General features: G+C 39.8%; 1 protein-coding gene across 1 annotated transcript; it reads right to left on the reverse strand.

The window, feature by feature from the left end:
* Window positions 1-704: 704 nt before the first annotated feature.
* On the reverse strand, window positions 705-7,308 carry LOC118803718 (C-type lectin domain family 4 member E-like). Its single transcript, XM_036564203.1, has 7 exons — window positions 7,223-7,308; window positions 5,829-5,959; window positions 5,621-5,727; window positions 5,379-5,521; window positions 4,644-4,646; window positions 3,146-3,195; window positions 705-752 (listed from the first exon to the last, which is right to left on the reverse strand). Exons 1-7 carry the CDS (start codon window positions 7,287-7,289, stop codon window positions 705-707), a joined length of 549 nt encoding a protein of 182 aa, XP_036420096.1. The 5' UTR covers window positions 7,290-7,308.
* Between the last annotated feature and the right edge of the window lie 19,889 nt (window positions 7,309-27,197).

The raw sequence follows: 27,197 nt of genomic DNA on the forward strand, positions 1-27,197 counted from the left end.
TTATCCTCATTTCCTTCAGTTTCTTTCATCCGTGTTCCTGTATTTTATCTAATTAACACTACAGATCATGTATGAGGCCTGTTTATGGCCTGTGTCACTCAAACATCAGCAATGTCCTTTTAAAAGCCGTATGATATTTCAAAACCAAATCTGTTTTAAATGTATGGGTAAACTGTCTGGGTCAGCTTGATAGCTAACCTTTTAAGACAAATCAGGGTAAAAGCTGTACTGAGGTTTGGGAGCCATTATACTCTGCTATAAATGGTAATTAAAGTCTAGCTAACCAAACAGGCTGGGAAAGCATGTAACTATCATACATGATCTCCTATTGTCAGACTTACTAAGCTAACAGTTGCTTCCAGAGCTCCTTTAACCAACATTTCTAAAAAAGAACCACTGAAGAATTTGATTCACCTGTAACTGTATGATAGCAAGTTCTCTAGTTGCCTCTGGATTGGCAGTCTATTGAATTGAAACGCCTTCCCTTGTGGTGGAAGCTGATGTAGCATGCTCTTCTTGACATCATTATAATTATTTCCTTTACCACAAATATTACAATATGACTCTTCAGTTTTATGATGTACCGTCCCATTGCACTCACTCCAATCATCATGAAGTGCTTTGAGAGGCTTGTCATGAGGCACATTAAAGACCAGCTTCCTCCTTCACTGGACCCACTGCAATTTGCATATCGCCCCAACTGCTCAATAGATGACGCCATCTCCACCACACTCCACCTGGCTCTCACCCACCTGGACAATAAAGACACTTATGTCAGAATGCTGTTCATAGACTTCAGTTCAGCATTCAACACCATCATCCCTCAGCAGCTGATTGGAAAACTGAGCCTGCTGGGCCTGAACGCCTCCCTCTGTAACTGGGTCCTGGATTTCCTGACTAAAAGACCTCAGTTAGTCAGGATAGGTAATAACATCTCCAGCACCACCATACTGAGCACCGGCGCCCCTCAGGGCTGTGTGCTCAGTCCGCTGCTGTTTACCCTGCTGACTCGTGACTGTGCTGCAAAGTACAGCTCAAATCACATCAAGTTTGCTGATGACACGACTGTGGTGGGTCTGATCAGCAAGAATGATGAGTCAGCGTACAGAGAGGAGGTGCAGCAGCTAACAGACTGGTGCGGAACCAACAACCTGTCTCTGAATGTAGACAAAACTAAGGAGATGGTTGTTGACTTCCGAAGAGTGCGAGGTGACCACCGTCCACTTAACATCACTGGCTCTGCTGTGGAAGTCATCAGGAGCACCAAGTTCACACAGGCTTTTTTCACTGCTGCCGAAGGTACCGGAGCATCCGTGCCATCACTGCCAGACTCTGCAACAGCTTTGTCCCTCAAGCAATCAGGTTTTTAAACTCACAAGGACTGAACTAACAATTCCAACACACATACACACACACCTCTTTTGATGCTCTACTTGCACTATCTATCTGTAACTTACAGATCACATCATGTTAAATATGTCTGCACCTTATTCCACTACCTCATGTCCAGAAATCTGTGCTGTGTCAGTGCTACACTTGCCTGTCCGTTTACTGTGTCTAATGTCTGTTTGATTTATTGTATTTATTGTATTGTTTTCTAGCTTAATTTATGTTTGCACACTGTCTGCACGTTCGCACTTTGTAATTTTGTACTTTTGTACTTTTGTTCCTTGTTGCACCGTGTTGTTCCTGGAGGAAAGGAATTTCACTCCACTGTGTACTTGTACATAGATGGAATGACAATAAAAGCCTCTTGACTTGATTTGATTTGCATGATAAGAAGTCTATGTAATGGGAAAATAGTTATTTTTAATACGATTTTCTTTGTCCATAGTTAATGCAAGATGGAAAATCATATGTCATTATTATTTTTTTAACGTTTAAATGATCAACCAACACATTTGTGTTGAAATAAAGGTTTATTCGTACGAAAAAGCTTCAATGGAAAATGACAATCAATAGGAAACAGTCATTGTAGGACACTGAACTGGACAGCAGATGGCAGCATGGAGCCAGGTGTCATATGGTCCTCCAGGGGTTCTGGGAGTTGGAGTTTGGAAATGGATGGTGTGCTGAGTGGTATGAACTACAGTGCCAGAGGTTGGTGTGACACATTTGATTTTGGAGCCACAAAGGCAAAGAAAGGCCACAGTGTTTGAACAAAAAGTGCAACATTGTTCAGGGCTGAAAGTAACAAGGCTTTTGGCAAAATCAGATCAAAGAATGTGTGCAAAACTTGGCCCAGCTATACTCATTTAAGCACTATTGTAAGGTTTTTCTTAAGAAAAAGCAGCATTTCTGTTCTTTGTGAGCATCTTCTTCATTTGTTCATTAATAATATAATTATTAATAAATAATTTAGTGCTGCACTAAAGAGTCTCTTTCACTCTCAGTACTTCTGCGTGGGGCACAGAGGAAACTGGCTACTAGGGTTGCCATTCTGGTTCATTTTGCTCCATGATTTTGTCAGATATGCTACCAAGACAGCTTTTGTGCAGATTTCCTACATCTACATGTGTTTTGGTTTTTAACTGCCTCAGATAAGGCAGTAACAGAATCTTTTACCTCCATCTTCTCAACCTTTTGTGTCAGGGTAATCTTTGCCTTTTGCAAGGTGTCACACGAATATCAGAATGCCTGATAATTCATCATCAAAGACAGTAATAAAAGCTAATATTATCATTATCAAAGATCAATAAGGATAAGTCAACCAAAGTGATGAATACAACTAATATCTCAGTGATTGCTTTTGCACTGGCATTGTCACGTCTATGAAATACATCTTCTAAAGATTGCTGCTGATGTCACTGTTTAATGTGCAAATAAAGCAGCACCTAAATAAACCATTAAAATAACTACATATCTAAAATGATCTTAAAAGTAAAGGTGTTTTTGTGTGTAATGAAAAATTAATCTTAAACTTATCATTTTTATTTATATTTAATACCTTTACCTGCTAGCTTTAAAAAGGAAAAGGGGTTAAAAGGGGTTAAAATCTATCTTTATCAGAACATCACTTTTGTACATGTTAAAGGCTGCAACACTCCCGGCCACCAGAGGGAGATGACGCGCACCTCTCAAGGCCAATCAAGCCCCCAGTCCTACACCTGAGCAAAGGGCTGCATAAGCGCAGAGGAGGACACACCCATGGTTGCTCCAGCCTCCTCTCAAGGGTCTCTTCTCTGTTTTCTGTCTCTGAGAGAGAAAAATAAATAGAACACAAAGGGATCCTCCTTTCTTCTCTTCTGTTTTGTTTCTGTTGGAAAAGTTATTTGTTAAGTTCTCTCTCTACTTCTGACAAAGCCAGTTTACCCCAGGTGTCCCTTGTTCTCTCTTCCTGACGGAACCAAAACTGGTGAGTTTAGAATTCGGATATGTTGCCACCTTCAGCTTCAGTAGTGTAGCGGTAGTGTACTCGCGCAGCCAGGTTTGATCCCTGGCCCCATCACTTGTTTGTTTTTCTTTGAGCTCATCCTTCCCATTGTACTTTAGATTGGCACTTGGCACTTTAAAATGCTCTTTTAAAATGATGTGAAACAAAGTCACTAAAATCTGCCAGTTTGGAAAAGGTTGCAAAGCCATTGTAAAGGCTCTAGGACCCCAGTGAAACAGCTGTTATCCACAAATGGAGAAAACTTGGTGAATCTTCCCAGGAGTGGCTGGCCCACCAAAATTTCACCAAGAGCACATCAATGACTTATCTCGGAGGCCACCAAAGAACAAATAAGAAAGAACTGCAGGCCTCACTTGCTTCAGATAAGGTCAATGTATATGATTCCACAATAAGAAAGACACCAGGCAAAAATGGCATCCACTGCTGACCAGAAAGCACACAAAGGCTTGTCCTGCATTTGCCAAAAGATATCCAGATGACCCCCAAGACATTTGCAATAATATCCTGTGGACTGACAAGGTGCATCTTTTTGAAAGATATGAGTCCCATTACATCTTGAGTAAAGCTAACACTGTGTACCATAAGAACATCATACCAACAGTCAAACATGGTGGTGGTAGTGTGATGGACTGGGGCTGCTTTGCATTTGCAGGACCTGGACGACTCATCATAATTGATGGAACCATGAATTCTACTCTCTATCAGAAAATCCTGAAGGAGAATGACCACCTGTCAGTTTGTGACCTAAAGCTCAAGTGCAGTTGGGTTATGCAGCAGGACAATGATCCGAAGCATGCAAGCAAGTCCAGCTCTGAGTGGCTAAAAAGTAACAAAATGAAGGTTTTGGAGTGGCTTGACTTTAATCCCATTGAGATGCTCAAACAGGCAGTTCATGCTCCAAAAGAGCCCAATGTAGCAGAATTACAACCTTAAACATTAAAAGAAATGTGGGCCAAAATTCCTCCACAGTGATGTAAAAGACTCATTGCAAGTTATTAGTCTTAGGGGGGCAATTACTTTTTCATATGGGTGATATAGGTTCTGAATAAATCTTTATCTTCAATAAATGGAAAGATCATCATTCTGCATTTTGTGTTTACTTGTGTTGACTTTGTCTTATATTAGAATTTGTTGGATGACCTGAAATATTTAAATGAGACAAATTAGCTAAAAAGCAGAATAGAAAATACTTTTTCACCAAATGTACATCTTTTGTAAAGTATTTGTACAATCCCTGTTCGACACTCACTTGCTGACACAGAGAACACAGTGAAGAGTTTGTCAATGAATTATCTCCCTTTACAGGGCTACTACACTGACCTGTGTACTATTGAACACAACAGCCAGACCACCACATTTCCCTGGGGTCCTAGGCTTAGCTAGATAACTATAGCCATTAGGTAGCATCATATTGAGATGGAGGTAATCTCCAGGTTTCTGCCATGACTCAGAAAGAAAAAACATGTCAAAGCTTTTCTGGACAATAAGGTAATTTATTAAAGGACGAGTGATGCTGAATAACTGGCATAACATGCATGTAGCAGAGTACAGAGGATGTCTTTGCTGCAGCGGGCCGTGTATATATATATATACACATATATATATATATACACATATATATATACATACACATATATATATACATACACACACACATATATATATATATATATATATATATATTATATATACGTGTGTATATATATATATATATATATATATATATATACGTGTGTATATATATATATATATATATATATATATATATATATATATATATATATATACACACACACATATATATAATTAAGGGCTCAGAACTTAGCAAAGGGTTAATTTCTTGAGTACAAGCATTCAAATAGAAGTAAAAAGTTTAATATTATTTTTGCACTTGACTCTACTTTAATCCTCATCTTGTTAAAATATTGATAAGGACAATTTTGCTGTTTAGTCTCATGTAGACTAAATTAAAAATTTTTCTCACAGATTCCTACAAATATAATTGTATCGTGATTACAGGGATAATCAGCCCAGGTTGATACACGTTCAGATCCAGCTCCTTTATAGCGAGATACAGCACAGTCCTCAATTCCTTCATAATCATTGGGTTCCCCCTCAAACCAGAACCTGAAACACAGAGAATCAGATTATATTCACTATTACACCTCTAGAGCTTCTCAGTCAATAATTGCATCAATAACATAGTTCAGTTGAGTGGTCTCTTACTTAGTGGTCAAAGCTGAGTTGTCCACCCATTTCCAGACCCCCTCTGTGTGGCTGTCCGTCAGACCAATCCAAGCTTCAGTGCTGCCAAATACTTTATTGATGAACTCCTGACATGGTACAATATGGCACAATGTGAATATATACAGCTGAAGAAGAGTAGTATCTCTCTCTCTCTCTCTCTCTCTCTCTCTCTCTCTCTCTCTCTCACCTGTTCTTCTCTGCTTTTTATGATCGCCAGGTCTGCTCCTCTGTCTCTGCAGTACTGTCTGCTCGCACTCCAGCTCTTCTTCTCAGTAGAGGTGTAGTAGAAACTGTATCTGAAAGTGTTCTTTTCTTGCTCTTTTCATAGAGAAAGTAATGCATTAATAAGTCAGTTAATTAAAGGGGAACTCCAGTGATTCTTCGGATCTTCTGCATGATTCAGTCATTAAGATGTTACTGCTGTATTTATTTAACTTACTGAGTCAGAATTGTTCACAGTGGTGTTGATAGGAGCCATTCATTTGAAGTATTAATTGCTTTTTAAAGCTACATCACAAAACTCTTACATTAAATTGTTACAGATATGCTGCTTGATGCCTGAGACACAATTTTACAATAAATTTGATATTATCTTATATTCTAAGACATTTTAGTAGTACTTTCAAGGCAGAGAGGGACACACAGGACCTTGTAAGGCAATGAGTACCAAAAGAAAAATGTCCCAGATTTACCACTGTTTTACTATTATCAAGAGTATATATAAAACTCTAGACATGTGTAGCTGACACTTTGGACAGCCAAAAGATAGCATGTTTCCACAGTGAACCATTTCACACTAAACCACTCTGAATGACTTCGTTTACATCTCAGTTGCTGAATTATGCTGACATTTTTAAAAATCAGTTTAAGTAAGTTATAAATATCCACTCATACAGAGTGTAATTACGTTTGTCTTAATAGCCTCAATGCCCAGTCACACTGACTACACAATATGTGGCACAATGAGGAACTACACAGCATGAGAGATTGTTGCGCTCTTATATTCTGTAATTGCCTGTATGCCGTCACCTGCATTACCAGCTATAGTGTAAAAGTTAAACTAATATAAAAAGGTCAAACACATCAGTAGAGAGAAAGGTTAGCAAATAAAGATCCTAATTCATTGTTCTCAGTAGTGAAAAAAAGTTTACAAAAATAAGGCTCAAAAGACTGTTTTGCTCAGCCCACTGATTGACTTTAAGATTTTTATATATGTCATATGTGTTATGTAGATGTTCAAAAATCAGGGGCTTCAGAAGGCGGTTCACTGGCTCTTTATCTCAAAATAATAAAGATAATAGATGTATGAGGTGGCAGTAATATAGTTCTTAAAAAAAAAAAACAATAGACCCTGATGATATTCACTCTAAATCATCCTATTTTACTGTAAATACAGATACCAGTAGCACAAGCAGATTAAACCACCTCTGACAGTAATCAGAAGGCTGGAGAAGTGGATAGCAGTTGGAGGAATGCATGACAGGCATGAAACATTAAACTGTACAATATTAATGTAAACCATGCTGTCTGTTCATAGTAGAGTAGTTTCCTATGATCAGTAATTGAGCTTTATTTACTCACCTAATTCTGACAGTTTCTTCTGAAGCGTTTCCTTTTCCTTCTGTAATTGGCCCCTCTCATTTTTCATGTTGTCATTACTGGTCTTTAACTGGTCTCTCTCTGTAGTCAGTTTCGTGTAACTGGTCTGTAACTGGTCTCTCTCTGTGATCAGGTTGGTGTTACTGGTCTGTAACTGGTTTCTCTCTGTACTCAGTTTTGTGTAACGGGTCTGTAACTGGTCTCTCTCTGTGATCAGGTTGGTGTTACTGGTCTGTAACTGGTCTCTCTCTGTACTCAGTTTTGTGTAACGGGTCTGTAACTGGTCTCTCTCTGTGATCAGGTTGGTGTTACTGGTCTGTAACTGGTCTCTCTCTGTAGTCAGGTTGATGAACTTGATCCACAGCACTGTGATGGCAGTCAGCAGAAGAACACACAGCAGCCCCAGACACACTGCAGCCAGCCTGTAGCATCTGCTGTCTGCTGTGTTGATGCTGGAAACTAGAAAGATACACAGTAATATTCATCTGTTCAGTGTGTTCACTTTTCTTAAAAGCATGGCATTTCTGTGGTATATAAAGCTGGGTAATGCTTTGCAGGATCTACATGTACATGAATCAGGGGCGCAGGTTGGCCATGTAAAGATCAGGGGCTCAGCCCAGTTCATTGAAGAGTTCTTTCGGGACATCATCCCACATATTTTTTAATTAACCTGTAAAATGTTCAGTTGCTACTTTTTTAGTCTTGGCAGATAAAAGGAGTCACCTGAGAGGATTCATGTGTGGGAGCATTTAGTGTGCATGAGTCTTGTGGTGTTGGCAATAATGGCAAGTTGTGCTACTTTAGCAGTGAAAATGTAGCCACAGTCTCCTGTGCTCCCTCTTTACCTCTTTCTCTCAATTTTCTCTCCCCAGCGCGATGTGTGGACAGGCAAGTTGGGCGCGCCTATACATACACAGTAGTTGTTGGATTGTTTAGACATATCAGGTAAGGGGCGAGTGCCACCCGCTATATTTTGGTGAGGAGTAGACTTGGCTAGGCAGGTTAGATTTTGGTTTGCTTGTTTCATTTCTTTGGCACCGTCCTCCGTCCACCTTTGTGGTTGGTTGGATCCCATTAGTCAATGTTCTTGCATGACCAGTGGTTGGTCAACTCCTTTTCTTTTAACCTATACTCATTCTCAGCTCAGCTAATTGTAACATGGCTCTTTCCTTGTAAATATTATTCTTGTATCATACACTTTTGCAAGTGGGAAGCAAAGTAAAGCATTGACTGACAACGCCACTACTGTGTCCTTGTCCTTCCCTTCCATCTCCCATCACATGCCATGTTATTTCCTCTCCATCCCTAGCTACACCTGAGGGAAACTAACATATGGGGGCTCGTCCGGGATAGTTTTCCAGGATGATTTGGTATGATTTTGGGCATGATGTCAGATGGTTGGTGTCGGAATTGGTTTGTTTTTTTTTTTTGTTATGCGCTGTATTAGTGCGTGCCTGTTGCTGTGTTCTGGGCTGTGCTGCTCCGCCTAGCTGTGGTAATTGTAACTGGAGACAGGATGGCTACAAGCAAATTTAATTCACATGATTTTATTTCTAATCCGAGTCATGAAGCGTTAGAAACGTGCAGAAAGGATGATTTAGTCTCTCTAGCTAGCCACTACAATCTCTCGACTTCGACGGCTTTGTTAAAGTCGGAGATATGCAAGCTCGTGGTAAAGTGGTTAACAGAAGTGGGTGTTCACTCATTTTAAAATGAGTGAATTTTTTATGTAGAAGGTTTAGTTTTTTTTACAGAAATGTCATGCAATCACACATTTTCTCTCTTGCCTGCATGCACACGTACACACTGTCTCTCTTGCACCGTGGGCTCGTTCTCTCTATCTCTCTCTCTCTCTCTATACATACATATATATATATATATATATATATATATATATATATATATATATATATATATATATATATATATATCTACCTGCACAATGAATGGTGTACCAACAGGAGGATTGTGATCGACATTGTTGCCCCGACCTAGAAGCTCTCACAGTATTATGTAGACCCTTCCATCTACTCGAACAGTTTCTTCACCCGGTTTGAGGCCAGCAGGCCTGCCACAGCTGTACTACCCCCACTTGTCTCTAATATCAACACACTAACAGTGCAGGAACAGGAGGTCACTAGCTATGATTCCATCCTGTTTAAAATCAGCCACCATCATTCCTGTTCCCAAAAAGCCAATCTCTGGGGATCCCTGGGGACTGCAGACTAGTGGCACTAACACCAGTGTTCATGAAATGCTTCGAGAAACTAGTCCTGCACTACATCAAAGCTAGATTACCTCGCACCTTCTATCCACATCCGTTCGCCAAGAGGTCCACTGAGGATGCCATTACCACTGCAATCCATGTTGCACTGAGCCACTTGGAGCACCGGGGAGCTATGTAAGGATGCTCTTCATCGACTATAGCTCTGCATTCAAATACAATCATCCTGGGCATTCTAGTAAGTAAGTTTCTTTAGCTGGGCTTCCACCCCCCAGTTTGCACCTGGATTAATAACTTTGTCATAAATTTCTCACAGAGTGTTAAACTCTAAAGAAAATCATACTTGACTTCAGGAGGAAACGTAAAGCAGACCTGGCTCCACTCTGTATAAATGGGGTTTGTGTAGAGACGGTGCAGAATTTTAAATTACTGGGGGTCCTTATCTTTGAGGATCTCATGCTACCTCAGCAGGGCTGCCAATATTATCAAAGACTCCACACCCTGGTCACCACCTCTTCGAGCTGTTGCCCCTGGCAGGCGCTACAGGCTCGCCAAAACACGCACCTTCACACTCAGAGACAGCTTCTTTCCCAGGGCCATTACCACATTAAACAGACCTCTATCTTTCACATGACCCATGCTGACCCATTATCTAACTGTGTTTAATACAACATTACTGTATAGTCCTTTGTATATCTTTGTCTCATAGAATGTTCTGTGTTATTTTGAATGTTGTGTTGTATTGTTTAGTGTCTTCTTGAATGTTCTGTGCTGTATTGAATATCCTGTGTTTTTTTTTTATCTTGAAACAAGATGAGTGGCACTTTTAATTTTGTTGTAAGCAGAGTTTACAATGACAGTCATTCAATATATTAGTGTTATGCAGATAACACATTCAAACTTATGAAATTTTAGTGAATACTTCTTTCATTAGTTCATATTTTATATGGATTATTCTAGCAAACTGGTTGAGTGTCGAAAGTACTTTCCTGACTTTTAACTGATTTGGACTTTAATTCTTTTGGGCTGAGTGACAGTGAGCTACTGTAGATCAGCAAATTAGCTAAAATGTATTTAGCTACCAGTTACTGCACTTGTATGACCTGTCGATTGTGACGTTGCATGAGCCCATCTCAAATGTAAGCTTTAAAACCTACTACTGGCCTGCAAATTCTCGTCAGCAAAGTTCAAAGTGGTTTGAAGAAGGATTGCAGAAAGATAGCAGGGTACCATTTGGGATAGGGTAGTGTGTGTGTGTGTGTGTGTGTGTGTGTGTACCTGAGGTCTTAGTTTCTTTACAGCTTCTGGTCACACCCGTCTCTGGGACATCTTCATTGTTATAGATGTCCTCATAATCGTTGCTGTCGTCTGAATGAGTTGATGTGTTGTCTGTTGTAATTCCTGAATTTGCATATATATCCTCATTAATCTTCAGCCCTTTGATCTTCTGTAAACGTGTTGATGCCATTAAGTGGATTTTTGCTGTATCTGCAGATGCAAAGTCTCCACTACAGTCTTCAGCTCTCAAAGTGACTGTCTGGGTGATATTACTAAATACATACTTGCTCTCAGGACAGGAAGTTTAGGCAAATCATACCAGCTTTGACACCCATCTCTGTCACTGCTCTCTGTCTACAGGAACTATGGTTTCTAACTGGAGAGATCATTTCCTGTGGTTTGTGCTCTGTGTAAACAGCTAAAATAAAGTTGTCATCGTGTCCAACTGTTTGCCATTTCTGAGTATAGTCATGAAGAAAAGACGCTCAGATACAGTCACCTCTAGTACTGGGATTAATACCAGACAGAACTGCATAGGTGTGTTATAATAGGAGGTAGGATATTAAGATGCAGCAAAGCATCTTCCATTCTGTAACTCTTCCAGTTATAGGTTTGTTTTGACAGCTGTTTTTAAGAAGCAATTCAGCCAGCTGAATACAGTATATTGATATTTAGTTGTGTTGCGCATATTCACAGCTTGTTGCATGCTCAGTAAAAGTTAAGGAAATATGGAGCTATAGAAAAATAAAGAGTAAGGTCAAGAAAATGTTGGCACATTTTAATATTGTAATTGGTTCTGCTACAGAAAATGAGTTGAGGTCTATGAGTAAAGTTTTCAGGCAGCCAAAAATACCTACCAGCACCTGTAGTTTTTTTTACAGAAATGTCATGCAATCACACATTTTCTCTCTTGCCTGCATGAACACGTACACACTGTCTCTCTTGCACCGTGGGCTCGTTCTCTCTATCTTGCCCTCCCTCTTCCATCCTCTCTCTCTCTCTCTGTACTGGTTTGTGTACCACGATGTGTTCAGGCAGCCTCATCATCTATATTAATGAGAGTGCATGAGAAACTGATCTGTGAGCTCACTAAAGATGTGAGATTGTGACAGATAAGACCCTCTGCGCTGTGTCTACAAGTCATGTGGTTGTTTTACATGCAGAGGAACATCACATGGTTAAAGTGTGACTTCAATATAGCACAAACTTTCATGCTAGTCTTGCACATCTTTTAATCATGGCTTTCTCTCATATCAAACATCCTTGTGCTCCCGCATGAACTTAAAGTTGCCTACCAAAATGGTGGCAGTGCGATTGCGTGACGTCATCAGAATACTATAAATTTCCAGGAGTAAGTATGCATGCAGCAGATTTGCTTAATAAACCAGGTTGCTTAGCAACCATCAATGCTACATGTTTTCATATGATCACACCCAGCTAAGACTGACCTTGCACTTGGGCATGAAGCCCTCCCTGAAAACTGTTGTTAGTTATGGAAAAGTTAGTTGTTAGTTTATGTTGTTAGTTTAAGGAAAAAACATCTTAGCCAAGACCTGTTGGTACATTGAGCCCCAGTACAAGCCACTGAAGTGATCTGTCATGTTTGCTAGAGGCATGCAGTGAGAACACATGCTTTGTAGCATAATCTGTTATGATACTGGAGGTGTCCATCCGAGAATGAATCGATGAAATTAGTCAGCAATTTCGTTAAAATTCACTGTGCTGTTCAGAAATTCTGAAGTGGATATCAGAGTTCCGAAATTGTGCCAGGAAACCGTTCCCCACACCATCATACTGTACTACCAATGTGTTTTGTTGATCCAACCAGATGTCGGTTGCACCAAATTCTGATCCCTCCATCAGCATAATGCAAGAGAAACCTGAGGAAGACGTTAACAGCAGATCCTTTAAGTCCTGTAAGTTGAGAGATACAGCTGACACAGATCAAACTTGTTGTAGCACATGCGACACATACTTGATGGGACTGAGATCTGGGGAATTTGGAGGCCAGGTAGCCACTTTCAACTGCGGAGAGGTTAGCACTCTTACTGTTTTGTGGATACGCAGCCCTATGAGCAGAAGAATGAAATGCACTGTGGGTTGTGAACATCCTGTAATCATCACTCTAAGTTTATCTGCCACAGTAGCCCTTTTGTTGGCTCAGACCAGATTGGAAAGCCTTCACAGTGATGAGCCTTGGGTGCTCAACACCCCGTCGCCAGTTTGTGTCTCTCCTCAGACCACTGTCAATACATACTCACCACTTCTGACTGGGATCACCCAGAGCCCCCCAGCCTTCCTGTTTTAAAGATGCTCTAACCCAGTTGTCTGGCTATGACGATTTGGCCCTTGTCAGATTTGCCCAAGTCTTCACGCCTGCGCATTTCTCCTACATCCAGAATCAACTGTTTACATTCTGTCTAATACATCCCAGACCATGATGTGTGTCATTTAGTTCTGAAACGATTTTTCGACAAAACTTGATTAACTCAATTAGTAATAATCATCTATTCAAGTTCTTTGCATCGAATCTTCATCTAATCCATATAACTATATCCAGCTCACTGTGTTTCACATGGATGATTAATCCTGCCGCACAGGGTGCTTATGCTGTGGGCAGGTGACATGAAGGAGACGTGATTTGACGGTGTAGATCGCAAAACGGAGAAAAAGAGAGAAAATAGTGAAAGAGGGACGATCACAAGAGACAGGCCAGAGAAAATGACAAAGTGTACAAAATTTGGCATCATTTTAAAAAATAAAAAACTCTGTACACCCGTCTCTTTTGTTTATTTACTATTGCTGTTTGATCAAGCAAAAGTATTTCTTATCTGATAACTGAATTAATAGATGGAATAATTGGTAGAATACTTGATTACTAAAATAATTGATAGTCCTCGTGCCATTGTTACAAGATAATCAATGTTTTCCCTTCATCTGTCATAATGTTTTGGCTCATTTGTGTATTTTAGTGAGCTTTCAGCCAAAATCCTGTCTCAGCTTCAGCAGTTGCCAACTGACGTTACTTTGTAGAGCAAGTAGCACCGGAGACCCTCCCACAGGTCTGATATGATTGGCTGAGTCAGTGAGTATACTTTTCCCCAAGGCTAAACAGCAGAGGACTGTCTTCTCTTGTTATGTTAGACAATCTCTGGTAGCACAGCTGAGGCAGCAGTAAATTACAGCAGCAGCAGCGACGCCTCCCCCAGTTCACACCCTGTATCACAGTATACTTCGAGACACAGCGGTACGACTGAATAATGAAGAAGTAATGAGAAAAAACTACTGGTTATTTGAACTAATAATGTTGATTTATCAGTGGGGGCTAACATTTTAAAACTGGCCTAGCAACACCCCCTGGCTTCATCAGCCGAATTCCTTCATGATAACAGTTAAATGTAAAAAGGAAATGGTTTGCTTTTCAGTGGCCTTTAGCCTTTTATGGAGTTGTGGTTCTTTTCTATCAATAGTGTACAATGATAAGTTTGAACACTCATTCAACAAACGTGCAAACGTTAAAGGGTTTGAAGCACAACCCACATTACAAAATGTTCTTCTACATGTTGTTTCCACCAGAGAGGTCTCCAAATCCCCAAACCCTACAGATCAGCCCTCTGAAAATGATCCCTTTGAGAAGGATTATTTTGTTACCTCTGTGAAAAAGTGAAAAAGATCATTTTTATGATTTTTGTACCTCTTGGTCAGCTTTAATGTGGGATACTGTTAGACTCCTGCTGGCTGCTTCTACCACATCACTATTCTCCAAGCACACAAACTCTCCAGGTGCCCTCTAGTGGCACCTCTTAGCAGCTTTAGCTTTTATTATTAACAAACAGCTTCTGCCACTTTTTGTTTACTTGTTCTGTATGAGCGCCTGCAATGGGAGTCACACAGAATGTAATATTAACATTTGTATTCTCTCTCATAAACAGTCAGCTTTTCCCAGATTGTTTAAGACCATAATGATTTCCAGAATATTACAAACTTTCATTTTCAGTCATTCAGTATTTATTATCCTCATTTCCTCCAGTTTCTTTCATCTGTGTTCCTGTATTTTATCTAATTAACACTACAGATCATGTATGAGGCCTGTTTATGGCCTGTGTCACTCAGATAACAGCAATGTCCTTTTAAATGCCATATGATATTTCAAAACCAAATATGTTTTAAATGTATTGGTAAACTGGGTCAGCTTGATAGCTAACATTTTAAGACAAATCAGGGTAAAAGCTGTACTGAGGTTTGGGAGCCATTATATTCTGCTGCACATGGTAAATAAAGTCTACCTAACCAAACAGGCTGGGAAAGCATGTAACTATCATACATGATCTCCTATTGTCAGACTTAATAAGCTAACAGTTGCTTCCAGAGCTCCTTTAACCAACATTTCAGAAAAGAACCACTGAAGGATTTGATTCACCTGTAACTGTATGATAGCAAGTTCTCTAGTTGCCTCTGGATTGGCAGTCTATTGAATTGAAATGCCTTCCCTTGTGGTAGAAGCTGATGTAGCATGCTAATTGTTAGCCATTTAGCTCCCCAGGGATCCAAAAGTAGGTTTCTATTGTATTGCTCCAAAAATAACCCTGAATAAAAATAACCCAAATAACACTGAGTGGTAAAATATACAAGGTAAATACAAGCTAAAATCTATGCTAGTATGTCTGTCAGATATATATATATATATATATATATTCCCCAAAAGCAAACATAGTTAAAAGTAGAGCTGTTACGTTTGATACCAGAGCATCGGATCGGTGTCGACATTTCATGCTGTGACTTGTATCGATATAATGATTCGGTGCCTTGCACGAAATGCTGTAGTCTTGTGATAACCATCAACGAAACTTTGTTACGTCACTGAAACCTATTGAAATATCTCAGGCTTCTTTCATGGGGTTAAACTGGTGAACTCCAAAACGGTTGTTTTCTGTAGTCATATTTCAAACATTTTATACCTTATTCATGCATTGTTTGTTCACTGATCCATACATAAAAAGACATCTATAATTGGACTGTTTTGTGTCTGAACCCATTCACACCCGCTTACCCAGAGGAAGTTCAAAAGTGTGTGAGGATAGATCGAGATAGATAGAAAACATCACAGAGATTGTCCCATTAATTAAACTGATCTATCATGGAAGGCTCAAGAAAGAGACCCAGGCCTTAAGTAATTGATATATGATGTGTAACCAAACGCTATCATACTCAAATACCACCTCTTCAATGCTTCTTGACATCATTATAATTATTTCCATTACTACAAATATTACAATATGACTCTTCAGGTTTATGATGTATGCTGATAAGAAGTCATGTAATGGGCAAATAAAGTTATTTTTAATACAATTTTTTTTGTCCATAGTTAATATAAGATGGAAAATCATATGTCATTGTTTTAATGTTTAAATGATCAAATCAACACATTTGTGTTGAAATAAAGGTTTATTCGTATGAAAAAGCTTCAATGGAAAATGACAGTCAATAGTAAGTGCAATTTCACTGTAGGGATTGAACTGGACAGTAGATGGCAGCATGGAGCCAGGTGTCAAATGCTTCAAAACACTGAACCATTTTCCAGTACAATTGAACCTACTGGGTTGATGCTTTGAAAAGCTTCGTAACGGCCACCACCAGTTAAAAGGCAAAAGTACAAAAAAGGGTCAAAACACAAGAGAAAACAGACAAGAGAAAAAACCTGCTCTGGTAAACAGGTGCAATACTCTGCAAAGGGAGCATGGAAACAGTGTTTATAGAGATGCTATGATTAGGTGTAACAGTTCAATATTCCGGAGATGATGACCTTGAGAATTGTTCATGATTGAGTGATGGCTGTGGGGCGAGATGTCATATGGTCCTCTAGGGGTTCTGGGAGTTGGAGTTTGGAAATGGATGGCATGCTAAGTGGTATGAACTACAGTGCCAGAGGTTGGTGTGACACATTTGATTTTGGAGCCACAAAGGCAAAGAAAGGCCACAGTGTTTGAACAAAAAGTGCAACATTGTTCAGGTCTGAAAGTAACAAATAAAAAATAATGAGGCTTTTGGCAAAATCAGATCAAAGAATGTGTGCAAAACTTAGCCCAGCTATACTCATTTAAGCACTACTGAAAGGTTTTTCTTAAGAAAAAGCAGCATTTCTGTTCTTGGTGAGCATCTTCTTCCTTTGTTCATTAATACTAAATGATGCTGCACGCTGAAACTGGCTGCTAGAGTCACCATTCTGGTTCATTTTGCTCCATGATTTTGTCAAATATACTACCAAGACAGGTGCAGATTTCCTACATCTACATGTGTTTTGGTTTTTAACTGCCTCAGATAAGGCAGTAACAGGACGTTTTTTTCTCCATCTTCTCAACCTTTTGTGTCAGAGTAATCTTTGCCTGTTGCAAGGTGTCACACGAATATCAGAATGCCTGATAATTCATCATCAAAGACAGTAATAAAAGCTAATGTTATCATTATCAAAGATCAATAAGGATAAGTCAACCAAAGTGATGAATTCAACTAATATCTCAGTGATTGATTTTGCACTGGCATTTGTCACGTCTATGAAATGCATCTTCTAAAAATTGTTGCTGATGTCACTGTTTAATGTGCAAATAAAGCAGCACCTAAATGAACCATTAAAATAACTACATATCTAAAATGATCTTAAAAGTAAAGGTGTTTTTGTGTGTAATGAAAAATGAATAAGTAAAAAAGTAAAAAGTAATGAAAAAGTAATGGTGTTACTGAAGTAACCTACACACAATTAAACTAAATGTTGAATTACAAGCTATATTACTGTAAAAAAGTATTTGCCCCCTTCCCAATTTCTTCCATTTATTTTTTGCATATTTGTGACAATTGAATGTTTCAGATCATTAAACTATTAATATTAGACCAAGATAACCTGATTAAACACAAAATGCTTTTTTAAAATGATGATTTCATTTATTGAAAGTAAAATGCTGTTCAGCTGTACCTGGCACTTTGTGATAAAGTAATTGTGCCTTATCTTCTAAATTGACCAGTTAACCAAATTCAATTGACTATTGGGCTCAATTTCACTATCCACACGAAGGCATTACTGCCAGGCCTGAAGAATCTAAACATCACTTAAATAGAACCTGTCTGGCAATGTGAAGCAGACTAGAAGGTCTCAAAAAGCAGCACATGATGCCACATTCTAAAGAGATTTAAAAATAGATGTGAAACAAAGTCATTGAAATCTGCCAGTTTAGAAAATGTTGCAAAGCCATTGTAAAGGCTCTGGGACTCCAGTGAAACACAGCGAGAGCCGTTATCCACAAATGGAGAAAACTTGGTGAATCTTCCCAGGAGTGGCCGGCCCACCAAAATTTCACCAAGAGCACATCAATGACTTATCACGGAGGCCACCAAAGAACAAATAAGAAAGAACTGCAGGCCTCACTTGCTTCAGATAAGGTCAATGTACATGATTCCACAATAAGAAAGACACGGGAAAAAACGGCCTCCACTGCTGACCGGAAAAAACACAAAGGCTCGTCCTGCATTTACCAAAAGACATCCAGATGACCCCAGAGACATTTGGAATAACATCCTGTGGACTGACAAATCAAAGGTGCATCTTTTTGGAAGATATGAGTCCCATTACATCTTGAGGAAAGCGAACACCGTGTACCATAAGAACATCATACCAACAGTCAAACATGGTGGTGGTAGTGTGATGGTCTGGGGCTGCTTTGCGTGTGCAGGACCTGGACAACTCGTCTTAATTGAAGGAACCATGAATTCTGCTCTCTATCAGAAAATCCTGAAGGAGAATGACCACCTGTCAGTTTGTGACCTAAAGCTCAAGTGCAGTTGGGTTATGCAGCAGGACAGTGATCCGAAGCATGAAAGCAAGTCCAGCTCTGAATGGCTAAAAAGTAACAAATTGAAGGTTTTGGAGTGGCCTGAATCCCAATGAGATGCTTAAACAGGCAGTTCATGCTCCAAAAGCGCCCAATGTAGCAGAATTAAAACCTTAAACTTTTATTTTTACTTTTTCATATGGGTGATATAGGTTCTGAATAAACCTTTATCTTCAATAAATGGAAAGATCATTCTGCATTTTGTGTTTACTTGTGTTGACTTTGTCTTATATTATATATTAAAATTAATACATACATATATATATATATATATATATATATATATATATATATATATCAGAATTCGTTGGATGACCTGAAATATTTAAATGAGACAAATTAGCTAAAATAGCAGAATAGAAAATACTTTTTCACCAAATGTACATCTTTTGTAAAGTATTTGTACAATCCCTGTTCGACACTCACTTGCTGTAAAGACACAGAGAATCAATGAATGTCAATGAATTATCTCCCTTTACAGGGCTACTACACTGACCTGTGTACTATTAAACACAACAGCCAGACCACCACATTTTCCTGGGGTCTTAGGCTTAGCTAGATAACTATAGCCATTAGGTAGCATCATATTGAGATTGGGGTAATCTCCAGGTTTCTGCCATGATTTAGAAAGAAAAAAACATGTCAAAGCTTTTCTGGACAATAAGGTAATTTATTAAAGAAACTTTGTCCATTACAGCATGACAGTTAAGCAATGCAAGTTTGAGTCTGTTGCAAGTTCTGGAGTTGATTGGGGTGGGCAGTGAAGAGGAGAGAGGAAGAGAGTGAAGTACATCAAAGTTAATCGTTTGGTGGTCCCAGCCATTTGTCCAGATGGCAGGGCTAGCGGTGTCCGATGCATAGCAGAAAGTGAGTCGAGTTCTGGACGAGCGGTGGATATACTGAGGGTGACGAGTGATGCTGAATAACTGGCATAACATGCATGTAGCAGAGTCCAGAGGATGTCTTTGCTGCAGCGGGCCGTGTGTATATATATATTTACTGGGGTTAGTAGTTAACATGCCAGACTCAAAAGCTTGTCAGACAGTAATTATGGGCTTAGCAAAGGGTTAAATTATTGAGTACAAGCATTCAAATAGAAGTAAAAGTTTAATATTATTTTTGCACTTGACTCTGTACTTTAATCCTTATCTTGTTAAAAATATTGATAGGGACAGTGCTGTGCAAACAGGCTTGCAGTGTGAAATATAAGAATTCCAATATTTTATACATATATTTTGCTGTTCAAGTAGGTTAAATTAAAAAATTTTCTCACATATACCTACAAACTTAATTTCATGGTGATCACAGGGATAATCAGCCCAGGTTGACACACGTTCAGATCCAGCACGTCTATAGCCAGTTACAGCACAGTCCTCAATTCCTTCATAATCATTTGGTTCCCCCTTAAACCAGAACCTGAAACAGAATCAGATTATCTTCACTATTACACCTCTAGACCTTCTTAGAGAGAGTGAATAACTGCATCATGAACAGTCTTTAGTTCAGTGGTCTCTTACTCAGTGGTCAAGGCTGAGTTGCCCACCCATTTCCAGACCCCCTCTGTGTGGCTGTCCGTCAGGCCAATCCAAGCTTCAGTGTCGCCAAATACTGTACTGATGAACTCCTGACATGGTACATACAGCATACAATGTGAATATATACAGCTGAAGCAGAGTAGCATCTCTCTCTCTCTCTCTTTCTCTCTCTCTCACCTGTTCTTCTCTGCTGTTTATGATCACCAGGTCTGCTCCTCTCTCTGTGCAGTACTGTCTGCTCTCACTCCAGCTCTTCTTCTCAGTAGAGGTGTAGTAGAAACTGCATCTGAAAGTGTTCTTTTCTTGCTCTTTTCATAGAGAAAGTCATGCATATTAATAGGTCAGTTAATTTAAAGGGGAACTCAAATGATTCTTCAGATTTTCTGCATAATTCAGTCATTAAGATGTTAATGCTGTCTTTATTTAACTTACTGAGTCAGAATTGTTCACAGTGGCGTTGATAGGAACCATATTAACTGCTTTTTAAAGCAACATCACAGAAAACTCTTACATTAAATGGTTATAAATATGCTGCTTGATGTCTGAGACACTATTTTACAATAGATTTGATATTAGCTTTTAATCTATTTTTTAGTAATACTTTCATGGCAGAGAGAGACATGCAGGGCCTTGTCAGACAAAATAGTACCAAAAGAAAAATGTCCCAGATTTACCACTGTTTTACTATTATCAAGAGTATATATAAAAACTCTAGACCACCACTTTTTCCTGGGGTCCGAGGCTTAGCTAGATAACTGTGGACAGTAGGTAGCATCATATTGAGATGGGGGTAATCTTCAGGTTCCTGCCATGACTTGAAAAGAAAAAACATGTCAAAGCTGTTCTGGACAATAAGGTCATTTATTAAAGAAGCTTTGTCCATTATAGCACGACAGTTAAGCAATGCAAGTTTGAGTCTGTTGCAAGTTCTGGAATTGATTAGGATGGGCAGCGAAGAGGAGCAAGGCAGCGAAGAGCGAAGTACATAAAAATTGATTGTTTGGTGGTCTCGTCCATAGACGTGTAGCTGACACTTTGGGTAGCCAAAAATAGTATGTCTCTACAGTGAACCATTTCACATTAAACCACTCAACCAGTGGCTGAATTATGCAGACATTTTTGAAAAATCAGTTTGAGTAAGTTATAAATATACAGTCATACATAGTGTAATTAGGCTTGTCTTAGTAGTCTCAGTACCCAGTTACATTGACTACACAATACGTGGTACAATGAGGAACTACCTATAGCATGAGTATTTGTTGCCCTCTTACATTCTGTAATTGCCTGTATGCCGTCACCTGCATTAACAGTCCAGTTATAGTTTAAAGGTTAAGCTAATATAATGTCAAACACATCAGTAGAGAGAAAGGTTAGCAAATATAGTTCCTAATTCATTGTTTTCAGTAGTAAACAAAAAAAAGTTTACAAAAAAAAACTTAAATCACTGTTTTGCTCGGCCCACTGATTGACTTCGAGATTTTCATATACGTCATATGTGTTATGTAGATGTTCAAAAATCAGGGGCTTCAGAAGGCGGTTCACTGGCTGTTCATCTCAAAATAATAAAGATAATAATAGATGTATGAGGTGGCAGTAATATAGTTCTTATAGACCCACATGATATTCACTCTAAATCTTCATGTTTTACTGCAAATACAGAAACCAGTAGCACAAGCAGATTAAATCACCTCTGACAGTAATCAGAAGGCTGGAGAAGTGGATAGCAATTGGAGGAATGCATGACAGGCATGAAACATTAAACCGTACAAAATTGATGTAAACTATGCTGTCTGTTCTTAGGAGAGTAATTCCAGTAGATTCCTATGATCACTAATGTCAGCTTTACTCACCTAATTCTGCCACCTTCTTCTGGAACATTTCCTTTTCTTTCTGTAATTGGTCCATCTCATTCTTCATGTTGTCATTATTGGTCTTTAACTGGTCTCTCTCTATAGTCAGGCTGGTGTAACTGGTCTGTAACTGGTCTCTCTCTATATTCAGGTTGTTGAACTTGACCCACAGCACTGTAATGGCAGTCAGCAGGAGAACACACAGCAGCCCCAGACACACTGCAGCCAGTCTGTAGTATCTGCTTCCTGCTGTGTTGATTCCAGAAACTAGAAAAATACACAGTAATATTCACCAATTCAGTGTGTTTACTTTAACTAAAAGCATGACATTTCTATGATATACAGTGGAGGAAATAAGTATTTGATCCCCCACTGATTTTGAAAGTTTGTACTCTGACAAATACTTAAACAGTCTATGATTTTTATGGTAGCTTCATTTTAACAGTGAGAGATGGAATATCAAAAAGAAAATCTAGAAAATGAAATAATATTTAAATAAAAAATAACTTGCATTTCATTGAGGGAAATAAGTATTTGATCCCCTAAAAACCATGACTAATGTTGGCTCCCACAGACCACTGACACACCCTAATCTCAGTGAAGTCAGTACCTGCATGAGAGACACCTGTCCCAAATTGTCACCTATATAAAAGGCCACCTGCCAACAGACTTTGTGACACTCCAACATCTCCACCATGGGCAAGACTAAAGAGCTGTCTAAAGATGTCAGGGACAAAATTGTTGACCTATACAAGGCTGGAATGGGCTACAAAGCCATAAGTAAGAAGCTGGATGAGAAGGTGACAACTGTTGGTGCAATTATTCGGAAGTGGAAGAAGTACAACATTACTGTCAGTCAACCTAGGCCTGGAGCTCCATGCAAGATATCACCTCTTGGAGTCTCATTGATCATGAGAAAGGCTAAAAATCAGCCAAGAACTACACGGGAGGAGCTGGTTAATGATCTCAAGGCAGCTGGGACCACAGTCTCCAAAAAAACCATTGGTAATACACTGAGATGTAATGGTTTAAAATCCTGCAGTGCACGCCAGGTTCCTCTGCTCAAGAAGGCTCACGTCCAGGCCCGCCTCAAGTTTGCCAATGAACATATTAATGACTCCGAGAGAGACTGGGAGAAGGTGCTGTGGTCAGATGAGACCAAAATTGAGCACTTTGGCCTCAACTCAACTCGACGTGTTTGGAGGAAGAAAGAACACCCTAAGAACACCATCCCCACCGTCAAGCATGGTGGTGGAAGTGTTATGTTTTGGGGGTGTTTTTCTTCTAAGGGCACAGGCCAACTTCACCGCATCGACGGGAAGATGAACGGGGCCATGTATCGCAAAATCCTGGGTGACAACCTTCTTGTCTCCGCCAGGGCACTGAAAATGGGTCGTGGATGGGTCTTCCAGCACGACAACAACCCAAAACATACAGCCAAGGAAACAAAGGAGTGGCTCCATAAGAAGCATATCAAGGTCATGAAATGGCCTAGCCAGTCTCCTGACCTCAATCCCATAGAAAATCTATGGAGAGAGCTGAAGCTTCGCGTTTCCAAATGCATGCCTAAAAACCTTAAGGATTTGGAGATGATCTGCAGAGAGGAGTGGGCCAAAATTACTCCTAAAGTGTGTGCAAACTAAGGGTGCGGGAAAAACTCGATTCTTAGATGCATCGCGATGCGGACGTGAACGATTCTGAATCAATTCATTCAACGTCAAAAATTGATTTTCTAAATATTTAATTTATAACGTAATGTTGACGGAACGCAAAAGGCTGAACTGGAAGTGGGTAAGTGCAGCGCCCGGACAGTCTGTGGCGGCACATAACAAAAACACTACTGGAGGAGCGAGAAATCCGACCAGCTCCCTCTGCATTAAAAGCCAGGTTAGGTCAGGAGTCACAACACAAATGATAAGAAGAGACATTTTGCCTTTCAACGAAGTCAAACCACCTTGGGAGCCACAACATTTAATGCCCAGTATGTCTCAGTGTGTGCTAATGTCCTAGTATGGGCTAAAAATATAAACGAGAGCGCAGATTTACTTCGCTCTGCTTTAAGCTTTAGCTTTAGCCGCTTTCCTTCCATCTCCGCCAGAAAACCTTTCTTCAAAACTAGAAGAGTTTCTTGTAAAATGTCTCAGCGTCCGGCTGTTTTACGAGGCTGAAGTCGCTTCTCATTCGCCAGTTTCTCGTTCTAATTTTCCCGTTCCACCTTAAATTCTGCCTTAGGCGCCGAATGTAACTGCTGCACCATTTAAGGTGGAACGGGAAAATACGCAAGAGAAGCGAGTTCATTTTCGCAACTTTTTAGAGAAAGACAGTCTCTCAGCAGATTTAACCAACCGTGCTGCTTATAAATGCGAATAAGTCCTCCAAATGTTCGTCTTAATCTGTTTTTTCGTTCGCTACTGGCGAGGCCAGACTTCGGGGCTTTGTGACCTGCTGTCTGCTGTCTGTTCTCAGTCGTTGAGAACCAGGGCTTTCGCGTTATGCTGCACACTTTGGAGCCGAGATTCAGCGTCCAGTCTCGAAAATACCCCCCCACTCTCTACAACGAGACCAAAAGGGTGGCTATAACGTACTGCGTGGACACCCATTGCCTCTGGATCTTATTTCAGGGCAACAGCGCATTTTATCGCAGATGAGTGGCAGCAGCGTCTCTGAATGAGAGCCTTCTAGTTCACTTGCCACATCACTTCCATTTGATTTATTAATAAAAGATATTTTAGATAACTAAAGCAAAGTATTTGTAATGATCCGTAATGCATTTACATTATGGATCATTACAAATACTTTGCTTTAAAACTACCAAGTCCTCAGACAGTAGGAAGATAGAAATCATGTATAGAGAAAAAAGATGCATCGAGATGCATTGATAATCGTTTTATAATCGCATCGCAGCCCTCTGAATCGTAATCGAATCGAATCGTGAGGTGCCTAAAGATTCCCACCCCTAGTGCAAACCTTATAAAAAACTACAAGAAACGTCTGACTGCTGTGCTTGCCAACGAGGGTTTTGCCACCAAGTACTAAATGATGTTTTACTAGGGGGTCAAATACTTATTTCCTTCAATGAAATTCAAATTAATTTTTATTTCTCATTTCATGTTTTTCTTTTGATATTCTATGTGTCACTGTTAAAATAAAGCTGGCATAAAATTGAGACGTTTCATTTATTTTTTTGTATTAAAACTTTTAAAGTCAGTGGGGGATCAAATACTTATTTTCTCCACTGTATAAAGCTGGGTAATGCTTTACAGGAACTACATGTACATGAATCAGGGGGGCTGGTTGGCTATGTAAAGATCAGCGGCTCAACCCAGTTCATTGTAGAGTTCTTTTGGGACATCATCCCACATATTTTTTAATTAACCTGTAAAATGTTCAGTTGCTACGTTTTTAATATACGGATGTAAGAATGCATCAACAAAATGTGTAGCAATTCAGCAGCATTGATTTGGCATGTCTTCTAAACAAAATCATAAAAAACAAGAGAAAAGCGCACTGTTTGTAACAGAAAAATGAAAACAGAACTGTGTCCCGAGTAACGCCATTATTAGACTCTGTGCATTTCCTCTCTCTCCACATTAACCACATCTCCTCTCTAATGTCATGCTAACACACAAACATTTTATCTGTAGTTCTAAAAAAAAATCAACTATAAAAGATGACACCAGAAATACCACCCTACAAAACACTGGGTAAACATCTAATGTACAAGTTAAGGTTAGGCTTGTTTTAAAATGAGTGTTTTTTATGTAGATTTAGCTTTTTACAGAAATTTCACATATTCACGCATTTTCTCTCACCCGCATACTCACTCTTTCTCTGTCGTGCCCTCTCTCTTCCTTTTCTCTCTCTCTCTCTCTCTCTCTATTGCACGATGGGCTCGCTCTCTCACTCCCTTCTCTCATCGCACCCTCCTTCTTCCTTTTCTCTCTCTCACTCTCTCTCTCTCTCCTCTATCTTGAGGAGTTCACAGAGACTGTGCTCAAAAGTTGTGTTAACAATGTCAGCTGCACCAACAAACATATGCGGATGTTTCCCAGTCAGAAACCCTGGATGACAAGTCAGGTCCAGAGGCTTCTGGAAAACCATAACACCGCCTTCAGGACAGGTGATAGAGCACAGTACAGAGCTGCCAGAGCCGACTTGAAAAGAGGAATTAAGAAGGCTAAGGAAGCCAACAGAAGAAAAGTTGGGATTCATCTGACACATAACGACTCTTGGAAGGTGTTGCAAGGGATACAGCAGTTAACCAACTATGGAGGCTGCACCAACAACATTGCGAAGGCAGACGCCTCTCTGGCTGAAGAGCTGAACAGTTTCTTTACCTGATTTGAGGCCAGCAGGCCTGCCTCAGCTGTACTACCTTGAACCTAATATCAACACATTAACACCGTAGGAACAGGAAGTGAGGTGTGTGCTGAGATCAGTAAATCCAAGTAAGGCTGCTGGACCAGATGGGGTACTGAGCAGAATACTGCAGGCATGCACTGACCAGCTCACAGGGGTCTTTACTAAGATCTTCAATGCCTCACTGTCACAAGCTATGATTCCATCCTGTTTCAAATCAGCCACCATAATTCCTGATCCCAAAAAGCCAATCTCTGGGGATCTAAATGACTACAGACCAGTGGCACTAACACCAATGTTCATGAAGTGCTTCGAGAAACTAGTTCTGCATTACATCAAAGCCTCGCTCCTTCTTTCCACATCAGTTTGCTTACAGAGCCAACAGGTCCACTGAGGATGCCGTTACCACTGCCATCGTTACCCAATTTGCACCTGGATTAATAACTTTCTCACAAATTGCTCACAGAGTGTTAAACTAGGCTCCCACCTCTCCTCCTCCACCGTCCATGCTTTACCCTCTCTACACCTATGACTGTTCACCAGCTCACCCATCCAACACCATTATTAAGTTCGTTGATCACACTCACCATCTGGCTCATCTCAGAGGGCGATGAGTCAGCATACAGGGATGAGTTGTACAGACTGTCAGAGTGGTGTTCAGCGAATAACCTGAATCTGAAAATCACAACGACTAAAGATATCATACTGGACTTCAGGAGGAAACGTGATGCAGACCTGCCCCACTCTGTATAAATGGGGTTTGTGTAGAGACGGTGCAGAATTTTTAATTTCTCGGGGTCCTTATTTCTGAGGACCTCTTCTGGTTGGCCA

Source organism: Colossoma macropomum, unplaced genomic scaffold (genome assembly GCF_904425465.1).
Source record: "Colossoma macropomum unplaced genomic scaffold, Colossoma_macropomum, whole genome shotgun sequence".
Taxonomy (NCBI): domain Eukaryota; kingdom Metazoa; phylum Chordata; class Actinopteri; order Characiformes; family Serrasalmidae; genus Colossoma; species Colossoma macropomum.

What these genes read in the sequence shown, in the direction of transcription:
- LOC118803718 (XM_036564203.1), bottom strand. Translation starts at nt 7,289, where the DNA reads ATGAAAAATGAGAGGGGCCAATTACAGAAGGAAAAGGAAACGCTTCAG. An exon ending in TAAAAAGCAGAGAAGAACAG is followed by an intron (nt 5,728 to 5,828) that starts GTGAGAGAGAGA and finishes GTACCATGTCAG; the next exon opens with GAGTTCATCAATAAAGTATT. An exon ending in GGAGGCTGGAGCAACCATGG is followed by an intron (nt 753 to 3,145) that starts GTGTGTCCTCCT and finishes TTTATTGTCCAG; the next exon opens with GTGGGTGAGAGCCAGGTGGA.